This window comes from Spinacia oleracea, chromosome 3 (genome assembly GCF_020520425.1).
Source record: "Spinacia oleracea cultivar Varoflay chromosome 3, BTI_SOV_V1, whole genome shotgun sequence".
In the NCBI taxonomy this organism is placed as follows: domain Eukaryota; kingdom Viridiplantae; phylum Streptophyta; class Magnoliopsida; order Caryophyllales; family Amaranthaceae; genus Spinacia; species Spinacia oleracea.
The window spans coordinates 7,487,126-7,513,639 of record NC_079489.1 but is presented as its reverse complement, the minus strand read 5'-3'; the positions used below and the strand labels follow the sequence as shown (position 1 = coordinate 7,513,639).

Genomic DNA, 26,514 nt, shown 5'->3' with positions numbered 1-26,514 from the left:
ATATACTATATTAAACTATATTAGTTAACTATATTAGTATATAGTATATATATAGTACCATCCATGGTCGCTGCTTCCTTTTTCTGGAGATTGTGATTCCTGTTTCTTCCATTGTTGTTCAGCCATCTATGGGGAGCATATATGAATTAGATGAATTAGTACTTGGTCTTGGTTATAATGACAAGAGCGTATTACAATGGAGTCGTGTAAACACCCAAGGGATTTGCATTTGTCATTTGTTTAATCTACATTATTATATCTTGTAAAGACCTAAATTAAAGGACCTGAAGGATCTACATTATTATAACTTGTTAATCTACTTGGTCTTGGTTATAATGGCATGGTGTTTGTTTAATCGACTTAATGAGTTGGATTTTTTTATTACATAAACTTCCATTTGTAATGCATATAAGATGTTTGATAAAATGCTCAATTGAAGTAATAAATTGAATGTATATTTTCTAAATTAGTTTTAGTTGTAACAATGTAGGATTGGAATAAGATGTAGAAGAGAACTAGCTAGCTATGTTGATGTTTTATTCTTGAATGACGGCAAAAGCTCGATCATTTTCAGAATTTGATATGTTTTTCGCTAAGGTTGATGAAGATGAAAATGGCTTTTCTAAAGTGACAATAGTCGTATATTGAAATATGCAATCTGATTATAGATGACGCATTATGATTCCATAAATTGTAACAAGAACCCATAAAAACAATAATAATAATAATAATAATAATAATTTTCTCTCTACTAGGGTGATTTGGGCACGATGGTGTTCCACGGCAACTTCACCGGCGACAGCTAGTTTTTCTCGGCGGTTCAGGCGGTGGTTCCTCGGCAGTTTATCGGCGTTCAGCGGTCCCACGGAGGTTATTGGTGCAAGTTTTTGGTGCAGTTTCTCGGTGAAGTTTTTCTTGCAATTCCGGTCTGTTTCAGGTACGTTTCTCAAGCGTAACATAGGGGTTCAAGCGAAGGTTTAGGTGGCGCAGGTCCCGACGGTAAAAAGGGTTGTTCAGTTCCGGCAACAGGGATACTAGATTCCAGCGAGTTTGAAGGCAATTCGAGACGGCGAGAGAAGTTTATTGTTGGGTGTGAAATTGCGAATTGGTTGCAGGTATCGAAATTCAGTTTGCAAATTCAGGTACAACGACGGTTCGTCGATCTCCGGGAGTCTCACATTCGTGTTCAGGGGGTAAGAGCTTCATTTATCGGCGTGAAACTGTCTGAAATTTCGGTGTACAAGGGCCTTCGAATGTCGCAGTTTTTGTGAGTTTCTGCTGGCTAATTACTTGCAATTTCGCGAGCAACAACAAGGGTGATTGAGTGTTGATCTTGGGGTTGTGCCCACATTTTGTTGTTGATCGGTTTGCTGGCTTTGTGGTGGCTTTGTGTTCGTCGGTTCTGTGGCAGTGTGGTGTGAGCGTGTGGGTGCAGTTTTTGGTGCTTGAGGTTTGTTTTGTCTTGTTGCCTATTTTGTCCTATTGTGTTGTTGTGTTGGCACACTACTTCTTTTGGCCGACATCCTTGGAAGAGTTTCTAGTTTCGTGAGCAGTAGGGGTGTGAATTGGGCTATATTTTCTGGTTATTTGTTCGAAGACAAGTAGTTGACAAGCAACAGGTATTCCGGCGTGGTGGTATTGGCGTAGTTTTGGGCTGTTTCTGTGCGATCATCAGGCGGTTTGGTGTTTAGTGTGGTGGTTATTGCGTGGTGGTCAGTGTCAGTTTTCGGCAGTTTGGAAGTTTCGGTGAGTTCCGTTTCAGATTCTGTGCGGTTGAAGTGCTTTGATATGGCGGCTTCTGTGGAGAAGTTTCATTGCCCTTTTGTGGGTCTTAGCGGGTGCCAGGATGGAGGTGGGCGTGGTTTGGTGAGGAGTTCTCTGATCACTCACTTACGGGATCGTCACTGTTGCTTTGGTGTGCGGGATGCTACCCGTCATTCCCTTACTACCAATTTGCAGGTTTTTACTTCGGCTGAGGTGACCTTTCGTCGTATGGGAATTTGGCTATGTGGAGATTGTTACAAGACTCATACTCATCGTACTAGGTGTCGACATGGCAGTGGTTCTAGTACTGTTTTTGTGGACCCTCCTGATTCTGGGGATGGTATTCCCCGTTTTATTCTCTATGGTATTCAAAAACCCCTAGCTCCTACTTCCGAGCTGCCTTCTTCTGATGCGCCTCGGGAACATCATTTTTCTTTTGATGTTGCTCTTCTAGACTCTTTGTTGTCTAAGCGGTTGCGTTCTGTGAAATCCATCCCTCCCAAATGTCGTTTGGGTTTTTCGCGGGTTCTGAAAGGGGCGCTTGATAAGGTGATTTGCAGATCAGATGACATCGCTTGTTGGGTTCAGTTGCTCGTGTTACCTCTTTGTGTCCTCACGACTTTTTCTCCGCGGAGTAATCGTGAGTGTTCATCCGGTGTTAGGCGTCGTCGTCAGGAAGAGAGTATCACCGCTGCTATTCGTTCTTGGGGTGTGCCTGGTGGTTCTGAGCAGCTTGTTATGGACACATTGGCTAGCGTGTCTCCCCCTCTATTGGATGTTGACGACGACCATGATTTGGCGGAGCGTAATATTAAGCAATGCAAGAGAAAAATTTCTGACGGTCACTACACGGCTGCCGTTAGAGTTCTTTCGTCCTCAGGTCTTGCCCCTTACAATGATGCTACTCTTGCTGATTTGCAAGCAAAGCACCCTTCAGTTCCGGAACCTACCTTTCCGGATATCCCAGTTGATCATCACCTTACTGCTTCCTCCGCTGTTGTGTTGGAGCAGATTAGGGGCTTTCCGCGTGGTACTTCGTGCGGTAGAGATGGCTTGCGTGCTCAACACCTTTTGGATTGCTTGGGTGGTGCTGCTATAGCTGTTTCTGATGAGTTGGTGGACTCTATCACTCAGGTAGTTAATCTCTTTCTTGCTGGAAAGTGTCCTGCTGAGCTTGGTGGATATATTGCTAGTGCTCCTCTTACGCCACTTGTTAAGCCGGGTGGTGGTATTCGGCCTATTGTTGTGGGCACTATTTGGAGGCGTCTTGTTTCTAAGGTTGGGGCTGCTATGATTGGTCCGCGTTTAGGGAACTACTTTGGGGGGCTTCAGTTTGGAGTTGGGGTTCCAGCAGGTGGTGAGGCTATTCTCCATGCTGTCAATCGTTTGGTTGAGGCTCGTGGGGCCGATGTTGGCCTCTCTATGTTATTGGTGGATTTTCAGAATGCATTCAATTTGGTTGATCGTTCGGCTTTGTTGCGTGAGGTTCGGCTACATTGTCCTGCTCTTTCGCGTTGGGTTGAATTCTGCTACTCTTCTTCAGCACGGTTGTATTATGGGGAGCATACCTTGTGGTCTTGTCAAGGTGTGCAGCAAGGGGATCCTCTCGGCCCTTTGCTATTTTCTTTGGTTCTACATCCATTGGTGTGTCGAATCAGGGACTCTTTTGATCTATCTCTGCAGGCGTGGTACTTGGATGATGGCACTATCGTTGGTGACAGTTTGGTGGTTGGAAAGGTCTTGGAGTTGATTTTGGAGGAGGGTCCTCATTTAGGTCTCCATGTTAATGTTGAGAAGACAGAGGTTTTCTGGCCTTCGGAGGACCCACGCAGTCGTCTAGAGGGTGTCTTTCCTACTGGTATTGCTCGTCCCGCGCTTGGTGTTAAGTTGCTTGGTGGTCCAGTCAGTACGGATTCCTCTTTTTGTAAGGAGTTGGTTTCGCGACGGGTGTCGAAGACTGTTGTGTTGATGGATGCTGTAGCTAAGCTTAATGATCCCCAGTGTGAGTTGTTGCTTCTTCATGCGTGCACTGGAGTTTCTAAACTCTATTTTGCTATGCGCACTTGTCCACCTCATCTTTTTGAAGCGGCCCAAGTATCTTTTGATGTGGCTCTTCGGGCTTCTTTAGAGCGTATCGTGACTGCTTCGGGACCTGGGTTCGGTGACTGGCAATGGCGTCTTGCTACCTTGCCTTATTCGTATGGAGGATTGGGTGTTTATTCAGCTGGTGATGTTCGGCATTATGCTTTTCTTGCATCCCGTTTGCAGTCTTCTGGTTTGCAGGATTCGCTTCTTCGGCTTTCAGGTGTTGATGGTCCGGGGTCGACCTTTGATGATGCTCTTGGTCTTTTCAATAGGACCGTGGAGAGCGACCTTATGAGTAGCCCTAGTGAAATCGCTGCCCCCACTCTCATGAAGAAATTGGCAGACATATATTTCACGAAGGTTACTGCTGATGCGGTATCCGCCTACTCCTTATCTTCGCGTCATGTTGCCCTTTGGAAATCCCAGCAGGGGGATCACTCCTCAGCTTGGTTGCGGGCAGTCCCCATCTCGGGTTTAGGCCAGACTATGAACGGTAAGACTTATCGTTCGGTTCTTTGCTATCGGTTGGGTATTCCGTTGTTCTCTGATTCGACGCCGTGTTCTGCTTGCTCTCGGGTTTTCGATGGGGATATTTATGGGGATCATGCCGTGTCTTGTGCTGGGATCGTGGGTATCAAACATCGACATAATGTTGTTCGTGATACCCTTTTGGATATTTGCTATCGGTCGGGGATTTCTGCTCGAAAAGAGGTTGATGTTGGGCTGACTAGTGAGAGTGATGGAGCTCTTCGTCCTGCAGATATATTGCTTTATTCTTGGGATGGCGGTGTAGATGTGTGTGTTGACTTGACTGGGTCTTCACCTATGACGCAATCTGGGTTGTCAGACTTCGTTCCGGGTCGGGTTGTGGCGGTTGCTGCGCAGCGGAAGCAGGCTAAGTATGCGGCACGTTGTAGGGCTTTGGGTTACGGTTTCTTTCCTTTTTCCTTCTCTTCTTTTGGGGAGTTAGAGAAAGGGGCTGTTTCGTTGCTGAAGCGGGTCCAGACGTACTCCAGGGCTCAAGACATAGGGGCACGGGCAGCTGCCCACATTTTCAGCAGGATCGGGTTCGCCATAGCTAGAGGAGTGGGGGCCCAGATTGTATCTCGGCTCCCCACCAACTTCTTGTAGTTTACTTGATCTTTGTAGCTTGTTAAGCTTGTAACGTTTTGGTGGTTTCCCATAATAATAATAATAATAATAATGATGATAATAATAATAATAATAATAATAATAAATAACCCCCAAAAAATACCGTTCCACATTTAAAGGATCAAACACGGGTACAACAGTCTAAGGATGGTCGAGTAAGCTTCGTTTTAAACAGTTTGATAGGGGTCAACACATCCGATACTCGTGCTAGATAAATTGTTTACCGATCACTAAATGACTTTTTTTGTTACCGTATTTCTAAACGTGTAAAATGGTAAATAATTGTACGATGTAAATAAACTGTTTAGGACATAAATACGTAGAGGTAGCTTTTAATTACCAAGAGTGGCTATGATTGAACGGGATCATCTAACTTTTTAAAATAATTAATTTATATAAAACCAAACTCAAGTAAAATAGATGCATAACTCCTAACATTTTCTTAAAGATCAAACTTGTTTATTTCATGTTATAGCCCAAAATTACGATCCACCACCAAGATTGAAAAGGTAGCCATATCATATTATATATGAGTATAAAGTATCATTTAAATTTTAAAGAAATCATATTCAACTGTCTTAAACTAGGTAAAATTTGCTTAAAACATATTTGGTTGTCATAACTTACGTGCTGATACCCCCTTGCTTTAATGGTAAATACGCCGCTCTAATATCTTCATATCTCCTTTAACTGCGCGCTCATCCGAGTTCGATTCTTGTCAAGGCATAAACTAACAAAAAAAATTAATTATGACAAACCATTTTATGGGATCATTTTAGTCATGGAAATATCAAATAATGCATTTTTAACTTTTAAAATATGATTTTTTGCAACTCATTGCCTTTATAGGGACTATTAGGTAATTAATTGTCCTCGTTATAAAGAATGAGTGGTTGTTGAAAACATAAAATAGATTTTTTTATGACTAAACAAAGGTTTAGAATATAAATTAAAAATACCAGAAAATGTTTATCGATTTCTAAATGAATTGTTTTGTTACCGTATTTTCTAAACGTGTAAAATGGTAAGTAACTTCGTACGCTCTAAATAAATTGTTTAGGACATAAGTCCATAGATTTAGATTTTAATTACTAAAAGCCCGTCTAACTTTTATTTTTATGGGCGTGTTAAATCTAAAGTTATTTATATTTTCTGTAGCACATAACGATGATCCGCCACCAAGTTTGTAAAATGGTAAATAATTAATAACTTCGTACGCTCTAAATAAATGATAGAAACTCCTCACTTCCCTCATTCAACCCCCCACTTCCATTTTTTCTCTACTCTCACACGTCTTCTCCACTGACACCACCACTCCACCCACCTATGAAAACTCCTCCACCATGGTTCTCACAAGCAACAACACCGATCTCACCTCCCTCAAAAGAAAAAGAAACCCATCCTCTCCAGTTCCCATGGATACTTCACCCATGCAATCACCAATTCCCCTCCAATCTCACAACCCAATACTCGCAATCACCCAAGGGGAACCAATCGACATCGATGTTGAGATGAACACCCCAATCTCAAACCCTAGATCCTCAAGACGAAAAACCAAGAAGCGCCTGGTAGAAGATTCCGGTGACCAGCTCGAGGAAACATAGGAACCAAAAGGGAGTTCTCGATCTCAGGGGGAAGGGAAGAGACTCTCTGCGAAGGATAACAATCTGGTTGAAGGGTTTGCAATCAATTCAACATGGTGTGAAGCTTCGAAATTCAATGAATTGATGGAGATCCTCGAGCACCAAAAATGGGTAAGCATGTTGAGTAATTATGCTAAATCATCCCTAATTCCCGAAGCCATGAAAGAATTTTGCAAAAACTTTACTTGTGTTGAGAATGTGTGTTCTAGTAAAGTGGATGGAACTCGTATTGAATTTGATGCTGCGTATTTGGAACAGCTGTTTGGTACTCCCAATAGGGGATTTGATACGTGGTTAAAGGGTCAAATAACAGTTACAATTGATAATGTCAATGAGGATGATATCATAGGTTCAATTGGGGGAGATAGTTCAAGTTCCACCTCCACCACATAAAATTATTTTTCCCCACTCCAAAAATTGTTGTTTAATATTGTTTGGAGGGGAGTAGTACCTCGCACCCAAAAGCGGAACATAGCAAGCCTATTTGATGCATGCCTCATGTATTGCCTTGAAAGAAAAATCTCAATAAACTTTCCTGCCATTATTATCAAACACCTCTCCACTTGCATTCCCAAATACAAAATTCCATACTCTTCTCTCCTCACTGAAATCTTCAAAAGTTTCTCAGTTGATCTAAGCAAATATGATGTCCTTCCGCTAAAATCAACCCAAATCCTCCAATTGAAAATATTAAATATGCTAAACCTTAAGGTTGTCCAGGGAAAGGTGATTAAAGCAGGCAAGGAAGAGAGAAAGGATGAGGAAGAGAGAAAGATGTTGAATTAGATGAGGAAGAGGATGCGGAACTCACTCCTTTAAAAGTGAGTCTCTCTCGAGTTCCTAAAGGGAAGAAAAAGAGTATGGGTTCCCAAGGGAAAAGAAAAAGCATGAGGGTGGCTATGCAGGAGAACAAGAAGAGAGGTCAAGTGTTCATGGAAATTACGGAGGAAGAAGAGGTAAAGGAAATGCCTATAGAAGAGGATGCACTTCCCATCAAACAGGAGGAACTGACTGAAGAAGTTCTGTCAAGGAACATGGCACCTAAATCCTCCAGAAGGTCAAAAGCTTGACATGTTCCTTCAGCAAAGGAACCTGTCTCAGACTATGGTGGTGCCTGGAATGCCAAGGATGACCTGATCAAGGAACTCAAGGCTACAGTCTCTCTCCTGGTGGAACTGCAAGAAGGAACAGACCACAGGATCAGTCAGTTGCAAGCTCACATGGGTGCCTTGGTTGAAGCTGTCAAGTCCCTACAAACCAATCTCCAACATTACTCTGACCAAGCCAATGCAACTCGAGCCACCATCCTCTCCAAGATTAACAACTTGGAAACCTTCGAGGAAACTGTGATCGAAGAAACAACTGCTTCTGGTTCCCCATTCCAAGCCTAAAACCTACTCTGCTTAATCTTATCTTTTTTTTGCCATGGGACAATTTTTTTCTTTTGGTCTGTATAATTTAAACTCGGGTACTTGTTCCATTTTCAAATAGACTTGCTTGAATTAGTATCTTTTATTACTGGTTTGTTGAATATTGTGTTTGTCTCTTCCTTGTGGTGTGAGTAGGTCCAATACTTTGAGGTTAACTTAACTTGCCAAACGTTGATCGTGATGCAATGAGTTTGGAATTTCTATATTTCGTGCTATACTTTTTGTTAATGTCAATAGGGGGAAGTCAGTTGCAAACTTCCAAGGTGAATCAAACCTAGTTCCTGACTCACCATCTTGTGTACTCCTCCCTGTAAGTTTTTTTCTTTCTTTGTAAGTTACATGATTGGAATATGCATCTGTTCCTAATATTGATTACTCTCTGGTTGTAAAAAGTTTGCATGTGTTGTCATCACCAAAAATGGGGAATATTGTTGTTCCTAGGTTTTGGTTGATGACACACATATTGCAAACTCCCTGATTGCTGTAGCTAATTAATATTGATAGGTAAGTAAGTGAGTTCTTGTGAGGATAGGAACTAGGAATAGCTACTGAAGTTCCTGAGTTGGAAGCAGTAAAAGCTAGAGCACCAAAGGTCAATAAAATACGAGCAACAACTTCAACAATCAAAGTGGTTTCCAAATATGCAAAAGAGGATGAAGTTCCTACTCTTGAGTTCCTCTAGCATACAAGAGGAACTCACCACTGTTCCAGAGGTGGAACGTCTGAAGCTTCTGAGTTGCAAGTTTCAGAAAAAGGGAAGACATAAAAGTCTAAGTAGTTTAGTGTACTTAGAATTTTATGTAAAGTATTAATTTCGCGAATGGTATATAAAGAACTCGAGGAACTTAGGATTTACTTTATGTATTTATCAAATGTCTGGCAACAAAGTTTTAAGGAAATTATTTACTTAAATAAATAATTCTTTGCGTTCAATAAAAATCAGATTTTTCCTAAAAATCTTATTTCCTAAATAAAAGCAGTTTTAATATTCCTAAAACTTCTCCTTATATTTTGATAAAACTACAAGCTGATTTTGTGTAAAACTTAAGTGGTTGATTTGGTCTAAACCACGTTCAGTGATTGAGGAAGTTGAGTGGGAAGTGGTCTTCCCTTGTTCCTCAAGTCAAGGGACGTGGAAACCAAAGTTGAGTTTTTGAAGGGAACAAACCCTAGGGATAAACTCTATAAAAGGCCAAACGCTTTTCTGGTAAAATACACAAACATTCTAAGAGTTTTTGCAATCTATCCTAAAACGTTTTAAAAAGATTTCCTAAACAAGTTTGTGTCCTAGTTTAATCCAAGTTCCTAAGGTTCTTTATACATACTTAAGCTTATTAATATTTAGAGTTCTCAAAATTGAATTGTATTTTGAAGCAGTAAGGATAGAATTACTGAGAGGAACACGAGTTAGAGAGGAACTCGTGTTAGTGAGTTATTGCAATCGAGACATTACTTTAATATAAAAGGTTTCTCTTCTTGATTAGTGTCAAGAAGTTTTTCTCAAATTGTTACTTTTGCTTCTTTATTTCTCTGTTCCTTTGTTATTTCTAAATTCCGCAAGAAACTTGTCCAAAGTTCCAACTACAATTCACCCCCCCTCTTGTGTGTGTTCCTACTGAAATATCATGCTTAATGTTCCTTACCCTATATCAGTTTGCAAACATCTTCACGAAAGACCTTCTGCGCCAGTTATTTTTTTTATTTCAGGGACATTCTTAGCGTACGACCTCCTCCCGCTATGACTGCGGGGGTGTGATAGAGATCGAATCTCTTAGGATATTTTATGTACAATAGACTTTTCAATCGGAAAATATTTTCCTCCCACTTTCCATCATTGGAAAAAAAAAAATCACTCTTCCTCGAAACAAACCACGGAAAAGATTGAAAATGGGAAATTCATTTCCAAGAAAACATTTTACACCAAAATAAACACTCCCCGATCAAAGAAAAAGTACATAAACTTCTTCCTATGCTCAATTTATGATTATAAAGCACAATATCCACACTAGTCAATGGAAATGACGGATACCTGAAAAAATCTTGGCAAAATATATGGAGTTTCACAGTAATAAATTCATTTGATAAATAGAAATTGATAGAGTCGGGGTTGGACAACCTCTCCAGAAGATAATATAAGAAGTACTCCGTATGGAGTAGACGAGAAGCTAACAATAGCAAATAGAACAATGATCTCTCCAAATTCCAGAATCAGAATAGCTTCACATTGCTTGAAACAGAAAACTAACAATAGTACGTTTATGCTGGTCAAATCCCAAAACAGAACCATTTTGCACCTACAGAGTGTTCTTGACTGGATAACTTAGAGTAACAAAACTTACAAAAGGACTGGATATCTTATACTCCAATTTAAGTAATCGGGATATCATCATTGCATAATTTGCAATTACATACATATATTAAGAAGTCATCAAAAACAGGCAGGGTGTCTTAGAAAGTCAGCAGTACCTTACTAGATTTACTGTAGCCATCAGATTCAATTCAGACTGTTTCAAAAAGTTTCATCTATTAGAATTGCGGAGGGCAAGTGAAAGGTTAGTATTGAAGCCTTCTTCGATAATCCTCTGAAACTTGCGCAAAATACTCCAATACGGATAAAGATCTGTAGCATCACAATGAGTTGACCAGTGTTTGCATGGGGCAGCTACATCACACACATAGCAGTAGCACTGCAATTAAACCATCACATACCCCATAATGAATTCAACACTGAACTTAATTGCCTTATAAGAGGAGAATTTGTGTTGTGTATAAAAGCTTTGAGCAAGAACAACAAAAAGGAGCAGGCAAGAAAACTAGACATGTGTAGACCAATCACAGCGAGACCCAGTGTCAACCCCCCGGGGGATGAGTTAAGCTCATGTCAAGACTTTTTGCAACCGCTAATCTATTATCCCAATCTAGCAAGCATGCTTTGGGAGTGATAATACCCCAGGTTAGCATTTATCAGGGCAAGATAAAACAAAATCAGTCCACTCTTTACCAATGATACATCAACAAGTCTACTCGTCTCTCAGTTTTCTGTATTTCGAACTTGGAAACAATCATATTCATCACTTCACCGTAACTGCCAATACACTTGATCAATGAAAGTATCAAGTTTTGTCATTGGATTGGGACAATCAAAACCATGTATGTAAAAATCTAAGAATTCTTCACTTTCAAGAGAACAACGGTTTAAACTCAAAAGTGACAGTTATGTTGGACCATGTAAAAATTTTCAATATAGGTCGCAAGTTGCGACAACATTTTGTTGTCGCAATCTTACGTGTCGGCATTTCATTGGTACAAATAAGCACCATGTAAGCTACACGTCATCAATTTATTTTTACTATCAATTCAATATTTTTACTATGAAATTATATAAATAAGGCAATCAATACAAAGAAGGAAACAAATATTTATTATATTCATAGTAAATATATATTTCCTTTCATCTCATAAATTACACATTAAAAAAATAAAAATTATAATTTAATAATATATTTTTGTGCAATTAAAAAAATACATCAATTTAATTTAAAAATACATCAATTTAGTCACGCACCATTATCATCATCCCATCTAGAGAAGAAGAAGAACCCAGTAAACCAATAAAGACAAATCATTTTCCTAATTTTTTTTATTTTCTAATGTATGGTTAACCTTGGTAACCTGTATGTATGGAACGATCATTACATTTACTAATTGGTTAACCTTATGAAATGTACAATCATTACAGGCTTCCTTGCATTATGAAATGTACAACAATTTTATAACATGTAACTTTCTAATGTACGGTTAACCTTGGTAGCCTGTAATGATTGCATGTAATCGCATAGGTTGTCCCTCATTGAAATGAACTTCTGTCAACAGTCGCATAGGTTAAGATTATATGACCTATTGCCTGTAATGATTTACTAATCTAAGTATAAATTAGTAAATGTATTTTTTTTATTTTTATTTCCTATATCATATTATTCATATAAATAATTAAAAGTATTTTTTCTAAATTTCTATACAAATTAGAATTATTTTTCTGAAATAAAAAATTATATTATTCAATTTGTAAATTAGAATATTAAGATATTCCTACTTTTTTTATGACATGTATAATAGGTCATATAATCTAAATATTTTAGTTTCCAAATACATTTATGACACATAGGCGTGCCATGTCACCACTGTGACACGGCTTAAAGGTCGCATGTTGCGACCTTTATCATTTCCGAATTTTCAAATCTGATTACAAACAGAGTTCTTTATCTTGAATTCTTGATGTATAGATTCATAGTCATTAGTTGACCCAGAAAAACCCATCAATTCTATCAAATCAAACTTAAATATAAAACATTTTGCACAAATCCACAACAACGATCTCAAGTTGAACCAAAACAAATCCCAATCCTTAGAAATTAAATCAAGTTTCAACAGCAAATTACTACCTTTTGTTGGCGAAAGAGGAAACAAGCATAGCTAATTACCACACTCGTCAATCGTAGATTTTATCATGTACTATGAATTATTCATACTAATACACTACATTATAAACTACCAAAAACACATAAAATCCTAAATCAACAAATCAGCTACAAAGAGAAGATGAAAGTTGGACCATTTACAAACCCGAAATTAACCCAAAACGAATTGGAAATCGGAAGAGTAAGTCCCATATCTATAAGGTCATGATTATCTCTCAATTTCTACAATGAACTAACAGATCTAGGGTTTAACAACAGTCAACACAAATTCATTCACCCAAAGCAAAAATAAATTTACCCGACTACAGAATTTACTGTGAGGCGTTTTGTGAAATGGGTAACGAGTACAGAGATGCCTTGGATGTGGGTAGTCTTTAAGAGCCACCTGCAGATTAAGACCACAATCAACAGCAGCAGCTTTTCAGCTGTGATTCTTTAACTAAAATCAAATTGAAGTAATTCTTGGTATTAATCAAAATTACCTGCCCCTTTTCAGCTGTGATGTAAACACCATCATATTTCTTGAAAGAACAGGATTTTTGTTCATAAGGATTGAAGTCCAAAATAAAACAGTCATGAAGTTTTTCAATCATCTTCATGTCCATATTCTTCTTCATTACGAACATGGGTCTCCTGACAGTGAGCCTCTGCTTCTCATGGCGGCGATGGGTCGGTAATAGATATTGATTTGGACGAAGAATGGTAGGTTTTTGACGGGTTTGATGCTGATAGTTTCGTGACATGATAATAGTACAAGTTTGAGTCTAGCTGAAAAAATGAAGAACAAACTAGAGGATGAAATGAAATCATCTACTCTTGTCTCGTAGCCAAAGTCTTGTCATAATTGCGAGTAACTTATTTTTCTTTATTTTAAATTTGTCAAAAAATATCTCGTTTTCGCCCTAGTTTCTAAGTAACAAGATTTCATTGGATTATATTTTTCTCATATAATGGTGAAAAAAAATTGTTAAATTTGGTCGATAAATAGTGGCCATATGAGAAAAGATGTAAGTATTGCGATACGGAAGTAGTATTACCTTATTGAATATCAATACCTAGTATTTAAAAAGGATGACCATGGTTTATTAGATGACATGTGTCATCCCTCTTTTCTCCATTAATTTGTTATTTTTTTTTCAATTTTTACTTTTGTTGTTGGTTTCCCAAATCATTTTACAGCTTTAACACCCCAATTCATCTTCCTCATTCAAAATCAATTCACCATTTAATTCATGTAACTTTTCCCACCACATCTCCCTCATTAATACTCGATATTAAGCCACCCTCTAATTTGTATATTTTTTTCAACTTTAAAGTCACTGAAATCATAATCCCACAACAAAAGTAGCACTTTAAAAGACCGCTTAACAACCACTATATAATTACCGTTCATTGAACGGGCTCATAAGCTAGTTTTTTTTATTAATTAGATACTTCTTCCGTCCCTTTTTTGTTCTTTACGTATTCTGTTCAGGATATCCCATTGTATTCCTTACATTGAGAACCTTTCCTTTTATATTACTCCGTATCATGTAAATGCGTTAATATTTTCTCAAAAAATTGTGTCTCGAATATTTTAACCAATTAACTTTATTGGGGCATTAATCTCTCACAATTTTTCATTGGGGCATTAAATCTTTCACATTTTACCAAGGTCATATATTGAATAACAGTGAAAACATTATAAATAAACGTAATTTGCATTGTTCAAATAAAAAACAAAAGGAATTTGAATCCACATTAATTAATCGTTAAATAGCGTATATGATATCAAACGTAAAAAAAACAAATAGAAACGGGGAACAGTGCCTTGAATTAAATTAAAAGAATTAAAAATAGCACATTTGGTCAATTTTTCGGCAAAAAGTTAACATTTCGAGAATTGATTTCGATTTCCCTTAAAAAAATTGTGTGTCCGTACGGAGTAATAGACTTGGGCCAAAATATCACGAGCTCCATTTCTCTTCTACGGAGTATAATACGGTCCATACGGAGTACTACTCATCGAAACATCTGAATTCCGACAATACAATTTTCCTCCCCAAATCTTTGTTGTTCTAGGATGTTAGTTGCTACTACCAGGGCCGGTCCTGACTTTTTGGTGGCCTATGGGCGAAACAAAAAATCGAGGCCCTTACTTTTAAAAGGGCACATAGAAAAAAAAATTGTGAATCGATGTAATGTACTTTTATTATTGAAAAATTTATGTAAATAATTGGCGTTTCACTCCTTAAGACTCAATACTACTCTATATCTAATTAAATTAGCCATGAGAAATTAACTCTATTACAAAATATGAAGGCTTGAATACTTTCAACCTTGTGCCATTAAACATGAATTATATTCTAATATTTTAAATATTAATCATCAAGCATAAGACAACGATGAATTACTGAAGGGAAATGAAATTTGAAATTTTATCAGTGATAATTTTTGAAGTACAATAAACTATAATCCAATTATTTTTGCTAAACTCCAAATTAAAACAAGGAGTGTGATTATATTAACAAATGAAGAAGAAAATATATGATTCTAAGGATAGTACACGGCTCTACTTTTGGTGTTTATTTGGATTCTAATTGGGTAATAGATTATAATTGCATAGTTAGCAAATGAGAAATAACAAAAAAAATAAAAAAATAAAAACAAACTACCACCTCTAGTTGTCGAACCTTGGTGGACGCCCTGATATATCAGGCAATCAAACCACTGCTCTACAGTGCATACTATAAGTTTTTCATTGAATATTACATATTTTTGCATTAACTGGCTTAATAAATGTTGGGCTTTTTCCATGGGGCCCAGGGCGGCGGCCCCTTATGCCCTGCCCCAGGGCCGGCCCTGGCTACTACTTACTACCTCCGTTTTTAAATTATCTTTACACATTTTGTTTTAGTTTGCTTTATAACGTTTTTTACATTATGTTTTATTCTATTTTCAAACTTGAAAATTTAGAGCCTTGCCCCTGTTATCACCCCAACATTTACTATTTTTCACTCAATTTCTTTTACTTTATTCATTTTTTTCTAACACACAACTAATTTTTCACACATTTTTATTACTTTATCCATATTTATTATATTTTCTCACTTTTTTACACTGTCTCTTTTATTTGTCTTAAAATTTATGTAAATAATATCTGTGAAGATCATTATAGAACGAATGTACGTAGTAATCCACAACATCAAAGGTATGAATCCTTTCTCTTCTCTTAAAACTTTGGATTTTCAGTTACTGTAATTAGTGCCAACATCCGAAAATTGAACACCCCTAATACGTATTATAAGTGATTATGTTCTACGCTTTATTATCTTAGATAAATTAGAATACATTAATGATAGGAGGCTATGCTAATTTCAATGTATTTTTCCTTTTTAAAAAAAGAGTTGACAAGTTGGATGCTTGAAACTCGATACTATGCACAGTACATGTCTTACATTTCATTTGAATGAAAAATGACATGCGAACGTATATGAGAACTTTTATATTGTCCCGACTATATTTATAGTTAGGTGTACTCAGAATCGGATTTTTTTCCCCTTATTGATCGGATGTACTATATTATTTTTTTTAGTTTAATGTGAATTTATAGTCATAAATTTTAAAGTTTGACTAAAAAATAGCAATGGTGCAAACATGAAAAGGGGAAAGGAATACTCCGTAACCAAAGTAAAGAATAGAGACATGTACAATTGTACCTAATTAATTAAATTGAAGCATATAAAAGGTTTCTTTATTAATTAAATTGAATACTCCATATGGGATATATGAACATTCAAAATTTAAAAGAAAATTTAAATCATTAAAATACTCCATTTATTAAAGAAACAAAAGACATTTCAAGTAGAATATGAAGTATAATACTTCAATTAATTTCATTATATCTCTAAAAAAAAGCTTAAATCGTAGCGTTTAAGATCACCATGTTGCTGAAGTATTACTAGCATACTCGGACTGGATTGTTTGTTGATGATTGCTCCGATTACAACCGCAATTACCACAAAAAGGTGATGACCCTTGATAGTGAAAGCGTTGACACGTTGGACAATGTTGGCATTTCCCATAAACCACCCTTGTAACTACAACCCTTTTGTCATTCGCATTAGAGCCATTAGCATTATAGCGTTCCATTATAAAACAAAAGGTTCTTTTAGAGAGAACAAAGTAATTGAGAAAAGCTTGAATAATATTGACTCGGCTGGCCAATATATATATACATCTTATAAAAGTGTATTCAACTATACATATCAACATGTTCCAAAAATAACAAGAATATTGTACATAATTACAGGATTTTCATGAATCAAATTTACCACGTATTTTCAACATAATAAGAAATGTTGATTAAAATGAGAATTTTAGTATATAAATAATTGTAATCGAAGCAAGAATATTGTTTTTGTAATATTTGCTGTGAGTATATTAGTATATAGTACCAAGAACTCCGTATAAATTAGTTAATATATACTTTATTAGTTACCTATATTAGTATATAATATTCTTTACTAATTAAACTATATTAGTTAACTATATTAGTATATAGTATATATATAGTACCAAGCACTCCGTATTTTACTTAAAGTTTATGATACGAAATTGTAATTTAGGTAATATAATAATATACTATATTAAACTATATTAGTTAACTATATTAGTATATAGTATATATATAGTACCATCCATGGTCGCTGCTTCCTTTTTCTGGAGATTGTGATTCCTGTTTCTTCCATTGTTGTTCAGCCATCTATTGGGAGCATATATGAATTAGATGAATTAGTACTTGGTCTTGGTTATAATGACAAGAGCGTATTACAATGGAGTCGTGTAAACACCCAAGGGATTTGCATTTGTCATTTGTTTGATCTACATTATTATATCTTGTAAAGACCTAAATTAAAGGACCTGAAGGATCTACATTATTATAACTTGTTAATCTACTTGGTCTTGGTTATAATGGCATGGTGTTTGTTTAATCGACTTAATGAGTTGGATTTTTTTATTACATAAACTTCCATTTGTAATGCATATAAGATGTTTGATAAAATGCTCAATTGAAGTAATAAATTGAATGTATATTTTCTAAATTAGTTTTAGTTGTAACAATGTAGGATTGGAATAAGATGTAGAAGAGAACTAGCTAGCTATGTTGATGTTTTATTCTTGAATGACGGCAAAAGCTCGATCATTTTCAGAATTTGATATGTTTTTCGCTAAGGTTGATGAAGATGAAAATGGCTTTTCTAAAGTGACAATAGTCGTATATTGAAATATGCAATCTGATTATAGATGACGCATTATGATTCCATAAATTGTAACAAGAACCCATAAAAACAATAATAATAATAATAATAATAATAATAATAATGATAATAATAATAATAATAATAATAATAATAATAATAATAATAATAATAATAATAATAATAATAATAATAAATAACCCCCAAAAAATACCGTTCCACATTTAAAGGATCAAACACGGGTACAACAGTCTAAGGATGGTCGAGTAAGCTTCGTTTTAAACAGTTTGATAGGGGTCAACACATCCGATACTCGTGCTAGATAAATTGTTTACCGATCACTAAATGACTTTTTTTGTTACCGTATTTCTAAACGTGTAAAATGGTAAATAATTGTACGATGTAAATAAACTGTTTAGGACATAAATACGTAGAGGTAGCTTTTAATTACCAAGAGTGGCTATGATTGAACGGGATCATCTAACTTTTTAAAATAATTAATTTATATAAAACCAAACTCAAGTAAAATAGATGCATAACTCCTAACATTTTCTTAAAGATCAAACTTGTTTATTTCATGTTATAGCCCAAAATTACGATCCACCACCAAGATTGAAAAGGTAGCCATATCATATTATATATGAGTATAAAGTATCATTTAAATTTTAAAGAAATCATATTCAACTGTCTTAAACTAGGTAAAATTTGCTTAAAACATATTTGGTTGTCATAACTTACGTGCTGATACCCCCTTGCTTTAATGGTAAATACGCCGCTCTAATATCTTCATCTCTCCTTTAACTGCGCGCTCATCCGAGTTCGATTCTTGTCAAGGCATAAACTAACAAAAAAAATTAATTCTGACAAACCATTTTATGGGATCATTTTAGTCATGGAAATATCAAATAATGCATTTTTAACTTTTAAAATATGATTTTTTGCAACTCATTGCCTTTATAGGGACTATTAGGTAATTAATTGTCCTCGTTATAAAGAATGAGTGGTTGTTGAAAACATAAAATAGATTTTTTATGACTAAACAAAGGTTTAGAATATAAATTAAAAATACCAGAAAATGTTTATCGATTTCTAAATGAATTGTTTTGTTACCGTATTTTCTAAACGTGTAAAATGGTAAATAACTTCGTACGCTCTAAATAAATTGTTTAGGACATAAGTCCATAGATTTAGATTTTAATTACTAAAAGCCCGTCTAACTTTTATTTTTATGGGCGTGTTAAATCTAAAGTTATTTATATTTTCTGTAGCACATAACGATGATCCGCCACCAAGTTTGTAAAATGGTAAATAATTAATAACTTCGTACGCTCTAAATAAATGATAGAAACTCCTCACTTCCCTCATTCAACCCCCCACTTCCATTTTTTCTCTACTCTCACACGTCTTCTCCACTGACACCACCACTCCACCCACCTATGAAAACTCCTCCACCATGGTTCTCACAAGCAACAACACCGATCTCACCTCCCTCAAAAGAAAAAGAAACCCATCCTCTCCAGTTCCCATGGATACTTCACCCATGCAATCACCAATTCCCCTCCAATCTCACAACCCAATACTCGCAATCACCCAAGGGGAACCAATCGACATCGATGTTGAGATGAACACCCCAATCTCAAACCCTAGATCCTCAAGACGAAAAACCAAGAAGCGCCTGGTAGAAGATTCTGGTGACCAGCTCGAGGAAACATAGGAACCAAAAGGGAGTTCTCGATCTCAGGGGGAAGGGAAGAGACTCTCTGCGAAGGATAACAATCTGGTTGAAGGGTTTGCAATCAATTCAACATGGTGTGAAGCTTCGAAATTCAATGAATTGATGGAGATCCTCGAGCACCAAAAATGGGTAAGCATGTTGAGTAATTATGCTAAATCATCCCTAATTCCCGAAGCCATGAAAGAATTTTGCAAAAACTTTACTTGTGTTGAGAATGTGTGTTCTAGTAAAGTGGATGGAACTCGTATTGAATTTGATGCTGCGTATTTGGAACAGCTGTTTGGTACTCCCAATAGGGGATTTGATACGTGGTTAAAGGGTCAAATAACAGTTACAATTGATAATGTCAATGAGGATGATATCATAGGTTCAATTGGGGGAGATAGTTCAAGTTCCACCTCCACCACACAAAATTATTTTTCCCCACTCCAAAAATTGTTGTTTAATATTGTTTGGAGGGGAGTAGTACCTCGCACCCAAAAGCGGAACATAGCAAGCCTATTTGATGCATGCCTCATGTATTGCCTTGAAAGAAAAATCTCAATAAACTTTCCTGCCATTATTATCAAACACCTCTCCACTTGCATTCCCAAATACAAAATTCCATACTCTTCTCTCCTCACTGAAATCTTCAAAAGTTTCTCAGTTGATCTAAGCAAATATGATGTCCTTCCGCTAAAATCAACCCAAATCCTCCAATTAAAAATATTAAATATGCTAAACCTTAAGGTTGTCCAGGGAAAGGTGATTAAAGCAGGCAAGGAAGAGAGAAAGGATGAGGAAGAGAGAAAGATGTTGAATTAGATGAGGAAGAGGATGCGGAACTCACTCCTTTAAAAGTGAGTCTCTCTCGAGTTCCTAAAGGGAAGAAAAAGAGTATGGGTTCCCAAGGGAAAAGAAAAAGCATGAGGGTGGCTATGCAGGAGAACAAGAAGAGAGGTCAAGTGTTCATGGAAATTACGGAGGAAGAAGAGGTAAAGGAAATGCCTATAGAAGAGGATGCACTTCCCATCAAACAGGAGGAACTGACTGAAGAAGTTCTGTCAAGGAACATGGCACCTAAATCCTCCAGAAGGTCAAAAGCTTGACATGTTCCTTCAGCAAAGGAACCTGTCTCGGACTATGGTGGTGCCTGGAATGCCAAGGATGACCTGATCAAGGAACTCAAGGCTACAGTCTCTCTCCTGGTGGAACTGCAAGAAGGAACAGACCACAGGATCAGTCAGTTGCAAGCTCACATGGGTGCCTTGGTTGAAGCTGTCAAGTCCCTACAAACCAATCTCCAACATTACTCTGACCAAGCCAATGCAACTCGAGCCACCATCCTCTCCAAGATTAACAACTTGGAAACCTTCGAGGAAACTGTGATCGAAGTAACAACTGCTTCTGGTTCCCCATCCCAAGCCTAAAACCTACTCTGCTTAATCTTATCTTTTTTTTGCCATGGGACAATTTTTTTCTTTTGGTCTGTATAATTTAAACTCGGGTACTTGTTCCATTTTCAAATAGACTTGCTTGAATTAGTATCTTTTATTACTGGTTTGTTGAATATTGTGTTTGTCTCTTCCTTGTGGTGTGAGTAGGTCCAATACTTTGAGGTTAACTTAACTTGCCAAACGTTGATCGTGATGCAATGAGTTTGGAATTTCTATATTTCGTGCTATACTTTTTGTTAATGTCAATAGGGGGAAGTCAGTTGCAAACTTCCAAGGTGAATCAAACCTAGTTCCTGACTCACCATCTTGTGTACTCCTCCCTGTAAGTTTTTTTCTTTCTTTGTAAGTTACATGATTGGAATATGCATCTGTTCCTAATATTGATTACTCTCTGGTTGTAAAAAGTTTGCATGTGTTGTCATCACCAAAAATGGGGAATATTGTTGTTCCTAGGTTTTGGTTGATGACACACATATTGCAAACTCCCTGATTGCTGTTGCTAATTAATATTGATAGGTAAGTAAGTGAGTTCTTGTGAGGATAGGAACTAGGAATAGCTACTGAAGTTCCTGAGTTGGAAGCAGTAAAAGCTAGAGCACCAAAGGTCAATAAAATACGAGCAACAACTTCAACAATCAAAGTGGTTTCCAAATATGCAAAAGAGGATGAAGTTCCTACTCTTGAGTTCCTCTAGCATACAAGAGGAACTCACCACTGTTCCAGAGGTGGAACGTCTGAAGCTTCTGAGTTGCAAGTTTCAGAAAAAGGGAAGACATAAAAGTCTAAGTAGTTTAGTGTACTTAGAATTTTATGTAAAGTATTAATTTCGCGAATGGTATATAAAGAACTCGAGGAACTTAGGATTTACTTTATGTATTTATCAAATGTCTGGCAACAAAGTTTTAAGGAAATTATTTACTTAAATAAATAATTCTTTGCGTTCAATAAAAATCAGATTTTTCCTAAAAATCTTATTTCCTAAATAAAAGCAGTTTTAATATTCCTAAAACTTCTCCTTATATTTTGATAAAACTACAAGCTGATTTTGTGTAAAACTTAAGTGGTTGATTTGGTCTAAACCACGTTCAGTGATTGAGGAAGTTGAGTGGGAAGTGGTCTTCCCTTGTTCCTCAAGTCAAGGGACGTGGAAACCAAAGTTGAGTTTTTGAAGGGAACAAACCCTAGGGATAAACTCTATAAAAGGCCAAACGCTTTTCTGGTAAAATACACAAACATTCTAAGAGTTTTTGCAATCTATCCTAAAACGTTTTAAAAAGATTTCCTAAACAAGTTTGTGTCCTAGTTTAATCCAAGTTCCTAAGGTTCTTTATACATACTTAAGCTTATTAATATTTAGAGTTCTCAAAATTGAATTGTATTTTGAAGCAGTAAGGATAGAATTACTGAGAGGAACACGAGTTAGAGAGGAACTCGTGTTAGTGAGTTATTGCAATCGAGACATTACTTTAATATAAAAGGTTTCTCTTCTTGATTAGTGTCAAGAAGTTTTTCTCAAATTGTTACTTTTGCTTCTTTATTTCTCTGTTCCTTTGTTATTTCTAAATTCCGCAAGAAACTTGTCCAAAGTTCCAACTACAATTCACCCCCCCTCTTGTGTGTGTTCCTACTGAAATATCATGCTTAATGTTCCTTACCCTATATCAGTTTGCAAACATCTTCACGAAAGACCTTCTGCGCCAGTTATTTTTTTTATTTCAGGGACATTCTTAGCGTACGACCTCCTCCCGCTATGACTGCGGGGGTGTGATAGAGATCGAATCTCTTAGGATATTTTATGTACAATAGACTTTTCAATCGGAAAATATTTTCCTCCCACTTTCCATCATTGGAAAAAAAAAAATCACTCTTCCTCGAAACAAACCACGGAAAAGATTGAAAATGGGAAATTCATTTCCAAGAAAACATTTTACACCAAAATAAACACTCCCCGATCAAAGAAAAAGTACATAAACTTCTTCCTATGCTCAATTTATGATTATAAAGCACAATATCCACACTAGTCAATGGAAATGACGGATACCTGAAAAAATCTTGGCAAAATATATGGAGTTTCACAGTAATAAATTCATTTGATAAATAGAAATTGATAGAGTCGGGGTTGGACAACCTCTCCAGAAGATAATATAAGAAGTACTCCGTATGGAGTAGACGAGAAGCTAACAATAGCAAATAGAACAATGATCTCTCCAAATTCCAGAATCAGAATAGCTTCACATTGCTTGAAACAGAAAACTAACAATAGTACGTTTATGCTGGTCAAATCCCAAAACAGAACCATTTTGCACCTACAGAGTGTTCTTGACTGGATAACTTAGAGTAACAAAACTTACAAAAGGACTGGATATCTTATACTCCAATTTAAGTAATCGGGATATCATCATTGCATAATTTGCAATTACATACATATATTAAGAAGTCATCAAAAACAGGCAGGGTGTCTTAGAAAGTCAGCAGTACCTTACTAGATTTACTGTAGCCATCAGATTCAATTCAGACTGTTTCAAAAAGTTTCATCTATTAGAATTGCGGAGGGCAAGTGAAAGGTTAGTATTGAAGCCTTCTTCGATAATCCTCTGAAACTTGCGCAAAATACTCCAATACGGATAAAGATCTGTAGCATCACAATGAGTTGACCAGTGTTTGCATGGGGCAGCTACATCACACACATAGCAGTAGCACTGCAATTAAACCATCACATACCCCATAATGAATTCAACACTGAACTTAATTGCCTTATAAGAGGAGAATTTGTGTTGTGTATAAAAGCTTTGAGCAAGAACAACAAAAAGGAGCAGGCAAGAAAACTAGACATGTGTAGACCAATCACAGCGAGACCCAGTGTCAACCCCCCGGGGGATGAGTTAAGCTCATGTCAAGACTTTTTGCAACCGCTAATCTATTATCCCAATCTAGCAAGCATGCTTTGGGAGTGATAATACCCCAGGTTAGCATTTATCAGGGCAAGATAAAACAAAATCAGTCCACTCTTTACCAATGATACATCAACAAGTCTACTCGTCTCTCAGTTTTCTGTATTTCGAACTTGGAAACAATCATATTCATCACTTCACCGTAACTGCCAATACACTTGATCAATGAAAGTATCAAGTTTTGTCATTGGATTGGGACAATCAAAACCATGTATGTAAAAATCTAAGAATTCTTCACTTTCAAGAGAACAACGGTTTAAACTCAAAAGTGACAGTTATGTTGGACCATGTAAAAATTTTCAATATAGGTCGCAAGTTGCGACAACATTTTGTTGTCGCAATCTTACGTGTCGGCATTTCATTGGTACAAATAAGCACCATGTAAGCTACACGTCATCAATTTATTTTTACTATCAATTCAATATTTTTACTATGAAATTATATAAATAAGGCAATCAATACAAAGAAGGAAACAAATATTTATTATATTCATAGTAAATATATATTTCCTTTCATCTCATAAATTACACATTAAAAAAATAAAAATTATAATTTAATAATATATTTTTGTGCATTTAAAAAAATACATCAATTTAATTTAAAAATACATCAATTTAGTCACGCACCATTATCATCATCCCATCTAGAGAAGAAGAAGAACCCAGTAAACCAATAAAGACAAATCATTTTCCTAATTTTTTTTATTTTCTAATGTATGGTTAACCTTGGTAACCTGTATGTATGGAACGATCATTACATTTATTAATTGGTTAACCTTATGAAATGTACAATCATTACAGGCTTCCTTGCATTATGAAATGTACAACAATTTTATAACATGTAACTTTCTAATGTACGGTTAACCTTGGTAGCCTGTAATGATTGCATGTAATCGCATAGGTTGTCCCTCATTGAAATGAACTTCTGTCAACAGTCGCATAGGTTAAGATTATATGACCTATTGCCTGTAATGATTTACTAATCTAAGTATAAATTAGTAAATGTATTTTTTTTATTTTTATTTCCTATATCATATTATTCATATAAATAATTAAAAGTATTTTTTCTAATTTTCTATACAAATTAGAATTATTTTTCTGAAATAAAAAATTATATTATTCAATTTGTAAATTAGAATATTAAGATATTCCTACTTTTTTTATGACATGTATAATAGGTCATATAATCTAAATATTTTAGTTTCCAAATACATTTATGACACATAGGCGTGCCATGTCACCACTGTGACACGGCTTAAAGGTAGCATGTTGCGACCTTTATCATTTCCGAATTTTCAAATCTGATTACAAACAGAGTTCTTTATCTTGAATTCTTGATGTATAGATTCATAGTCATTAGTTGACCCAGAAAAACCCATCAATTCTATCAAATCAAACTTAAATATAAAACATTTTGCACAAATCCACAACAACGATCTCAAGTTGAACCAAAACAAATCCCAATCCTTAGAAATTAAATCAAGTTTCAACAGCAAATTACTACCTTTTGTTGGCGAAAGAGGAAACAAGCATAGCTAATTACCACACTCGTCAATCGTAGATTTTATCATGTACTATGAATTATTCATACTAATACACTACATTATAAACTACCAAAAACACATAAAATCCTAAATCAACAAATCAGCTACAAAGAGAAGATGAAAGTTGGACCATTTACAAACCCGAAATTAACCCAAAACGAATTGGAAATCGGAAGAGTAAGTCCCATATCTATAAGGTCATGATTATCTCTCAATTTCTACAATGAACTAACAGATCTAGGGTTTAACAACAGTCAACACAAATTCATTCACCCAAAGCAAAAATAAATTTACCCGACTACAGAATTTACTGTGAGGCGTTTTGTGAAATGGGTAACGAGTACAGAGATGCCTTGGATGTGGGTAGTCTTTAAGAGCCACCTGCAGATTAAGACCACAATCAACAGCAGCAGCTTTTCAGCTGTGATTCTTTAACTAAAATCAAATTGAAGTAATTCTTGGTATTAATCAAAATTACCTGCCCCTTTTCAGCTGTGATGTAAACACCATCATATTTCTTGAAAGAACAGGATTTTTGTTCATAAGGATTGAAGTCCAAAATAAAACAGTCATGAAGTTTTTCAATCATCTTCATGTCCATATTCTTCTTCATTACGAACATGGGTCTCCTGATAGTTTCGTGACATGATAATAGTACAAGTTTGAGTCTAGCTGAAAAAATGAAGAACAAACTAGAGGATGAAATGAAATCATCTACTCTTGTCTCGTAGCCAAAGTCTTGTCATAATTGCGAGTAACTTATTTTTCTTTATTTTAAATTTGTCAAAAAATATCTCGTTTTCGCCCTAGTTTCTAAGTAACAAGATTTCATTGGATTATATTTTTCTCATATAATGGTGAAAAAAAATTGTTAAATTTGGTCGATAAATAGTGGCTATATGAGAAAAGATGTAAGTATTGCGATACGGAAGTAGTATTACCTTATTGAATATCAATACCTAGTATTTAAAAAGGAAGACCATGGTTTATTAGATGACATGTGTCATCCCTCTTTTCTCCATTAATTTGTTATTTTTTTTCAATTTTTACTTTTGTT

The 26,514-nt window shown here is 35.9% G+C and overlaps 2 protein-coding genes across 3 annotated transcripts; both read right to left on the bottom strand.

The window, feature by feature from the left end:
* Positions 1-10,274: 10,274 nt before the first annotated feature.
* On the bottom strand, positions 10,275-13,372 carry LOC110780536 (RPM1 interacting protein 13). Of its 2 annotated transcripts, none has more exons than XM_056841156.1 (3): positions 13,035-13,372; positions 12,851-12,937; positions 10,275-10,736 (listed from the first exon to the last, which is right to left on the bottom strand). In XM_056841156.1, the coding sequence occupies exons 1-3, from the start codon at positions 13,293-13,295 to the stop codon at positions 10,584-10,586; spliced, it is 501 nt and encodes a 166-aa protein (XP_056697134.1). In that variant the 5' UTR covers positions 13,296-13,372; the 3' UTR covers positions 10,275-10,583. The 2 variants fall into 2 exon arrangements, with proteins under 2 accessions (XP_056697134.1, XP_056697133.1); XM_056841155.1 differs by having other exon boundaries at positions 10,275-10,761; positions 13,035-13,368.
* A 9,803-nt stretch (positions 13,373-23,175) lies between these two features.
* Positions 23,176-26,110, bottom strand: LOC130470648 (RPM1 interacting protein 13-like). The gene is made up of 3 exons (XM_056841154.1): positions 25,936-26,110; positions 25,752-25,838; positions 23,176-23,662 (listed from the first exon to the last, which is right to left on the bottom strand). Exons 1-3 carry the CDS (start codon positions 26,077-26,079, stop codon positions 23,495-23,497), a joined length of 399 nt encoding a protein of 132 aa, XP_056697132.1. The 5' UTR covers positions 26,080-26,110; the 3' UTR covers positions 23,176-23,494.
* Between the last annotated feature and the right edge of the window lie 404 nt (positions 26,111-26,514).

What these genes read in the sequence shown, in the direction of transcription:
- LOC110780536 (XM_056841155.1), bottom strand. Translation starts at nt 13,295, where the DNA reads ATGTCACGAAACTATCAGCATCAAACCCGTCAAAAACCTACCATTCTT. An exon ending in TCACAGCTGAAAAGGGGCAG is followed by an intron (nt 12,938 to 13,034) that starts GTAATTTTGATT and finishes CTTAATCTGCAG; the next exon opens with GTGGCTCTTAAAGACTACCC. An exon ending in ACAGTAAATTCTGTAGTCGG is followed by an intron (nt 10,762 to 12,850) that starts GTAAATTTATTT and finishes GTTTAATTGCAG; the next exon opens with TGCTACTGCTATGTGTGTGA.
- LOC130470648 (XM_056841154.1), bottom strand. Translation starts at nt 26,079, where the DNA reads ATGTTCGTAATGAAGAAGAATATGGACATGAAGATGATTGAAAAACTT. An exon ending in TCACAGCTGAAAAGGGGCAG is followed by an intron (nt 25,839 to 25,935) that starts GTAATTTTGATT and finishes CTTAATCTGCAG; the next exon opens with GTGGCTCTTAAAGACTACCC. An exon ending in ACAGTAAATTCTGTAGTCGG is followed by an intron (nt 23,663 to 25,751) that starts GTAAATTTATTT and finishes GTTTAATTGCAG; the next exon opens with TGCTACTGCTATGTGTGTGA.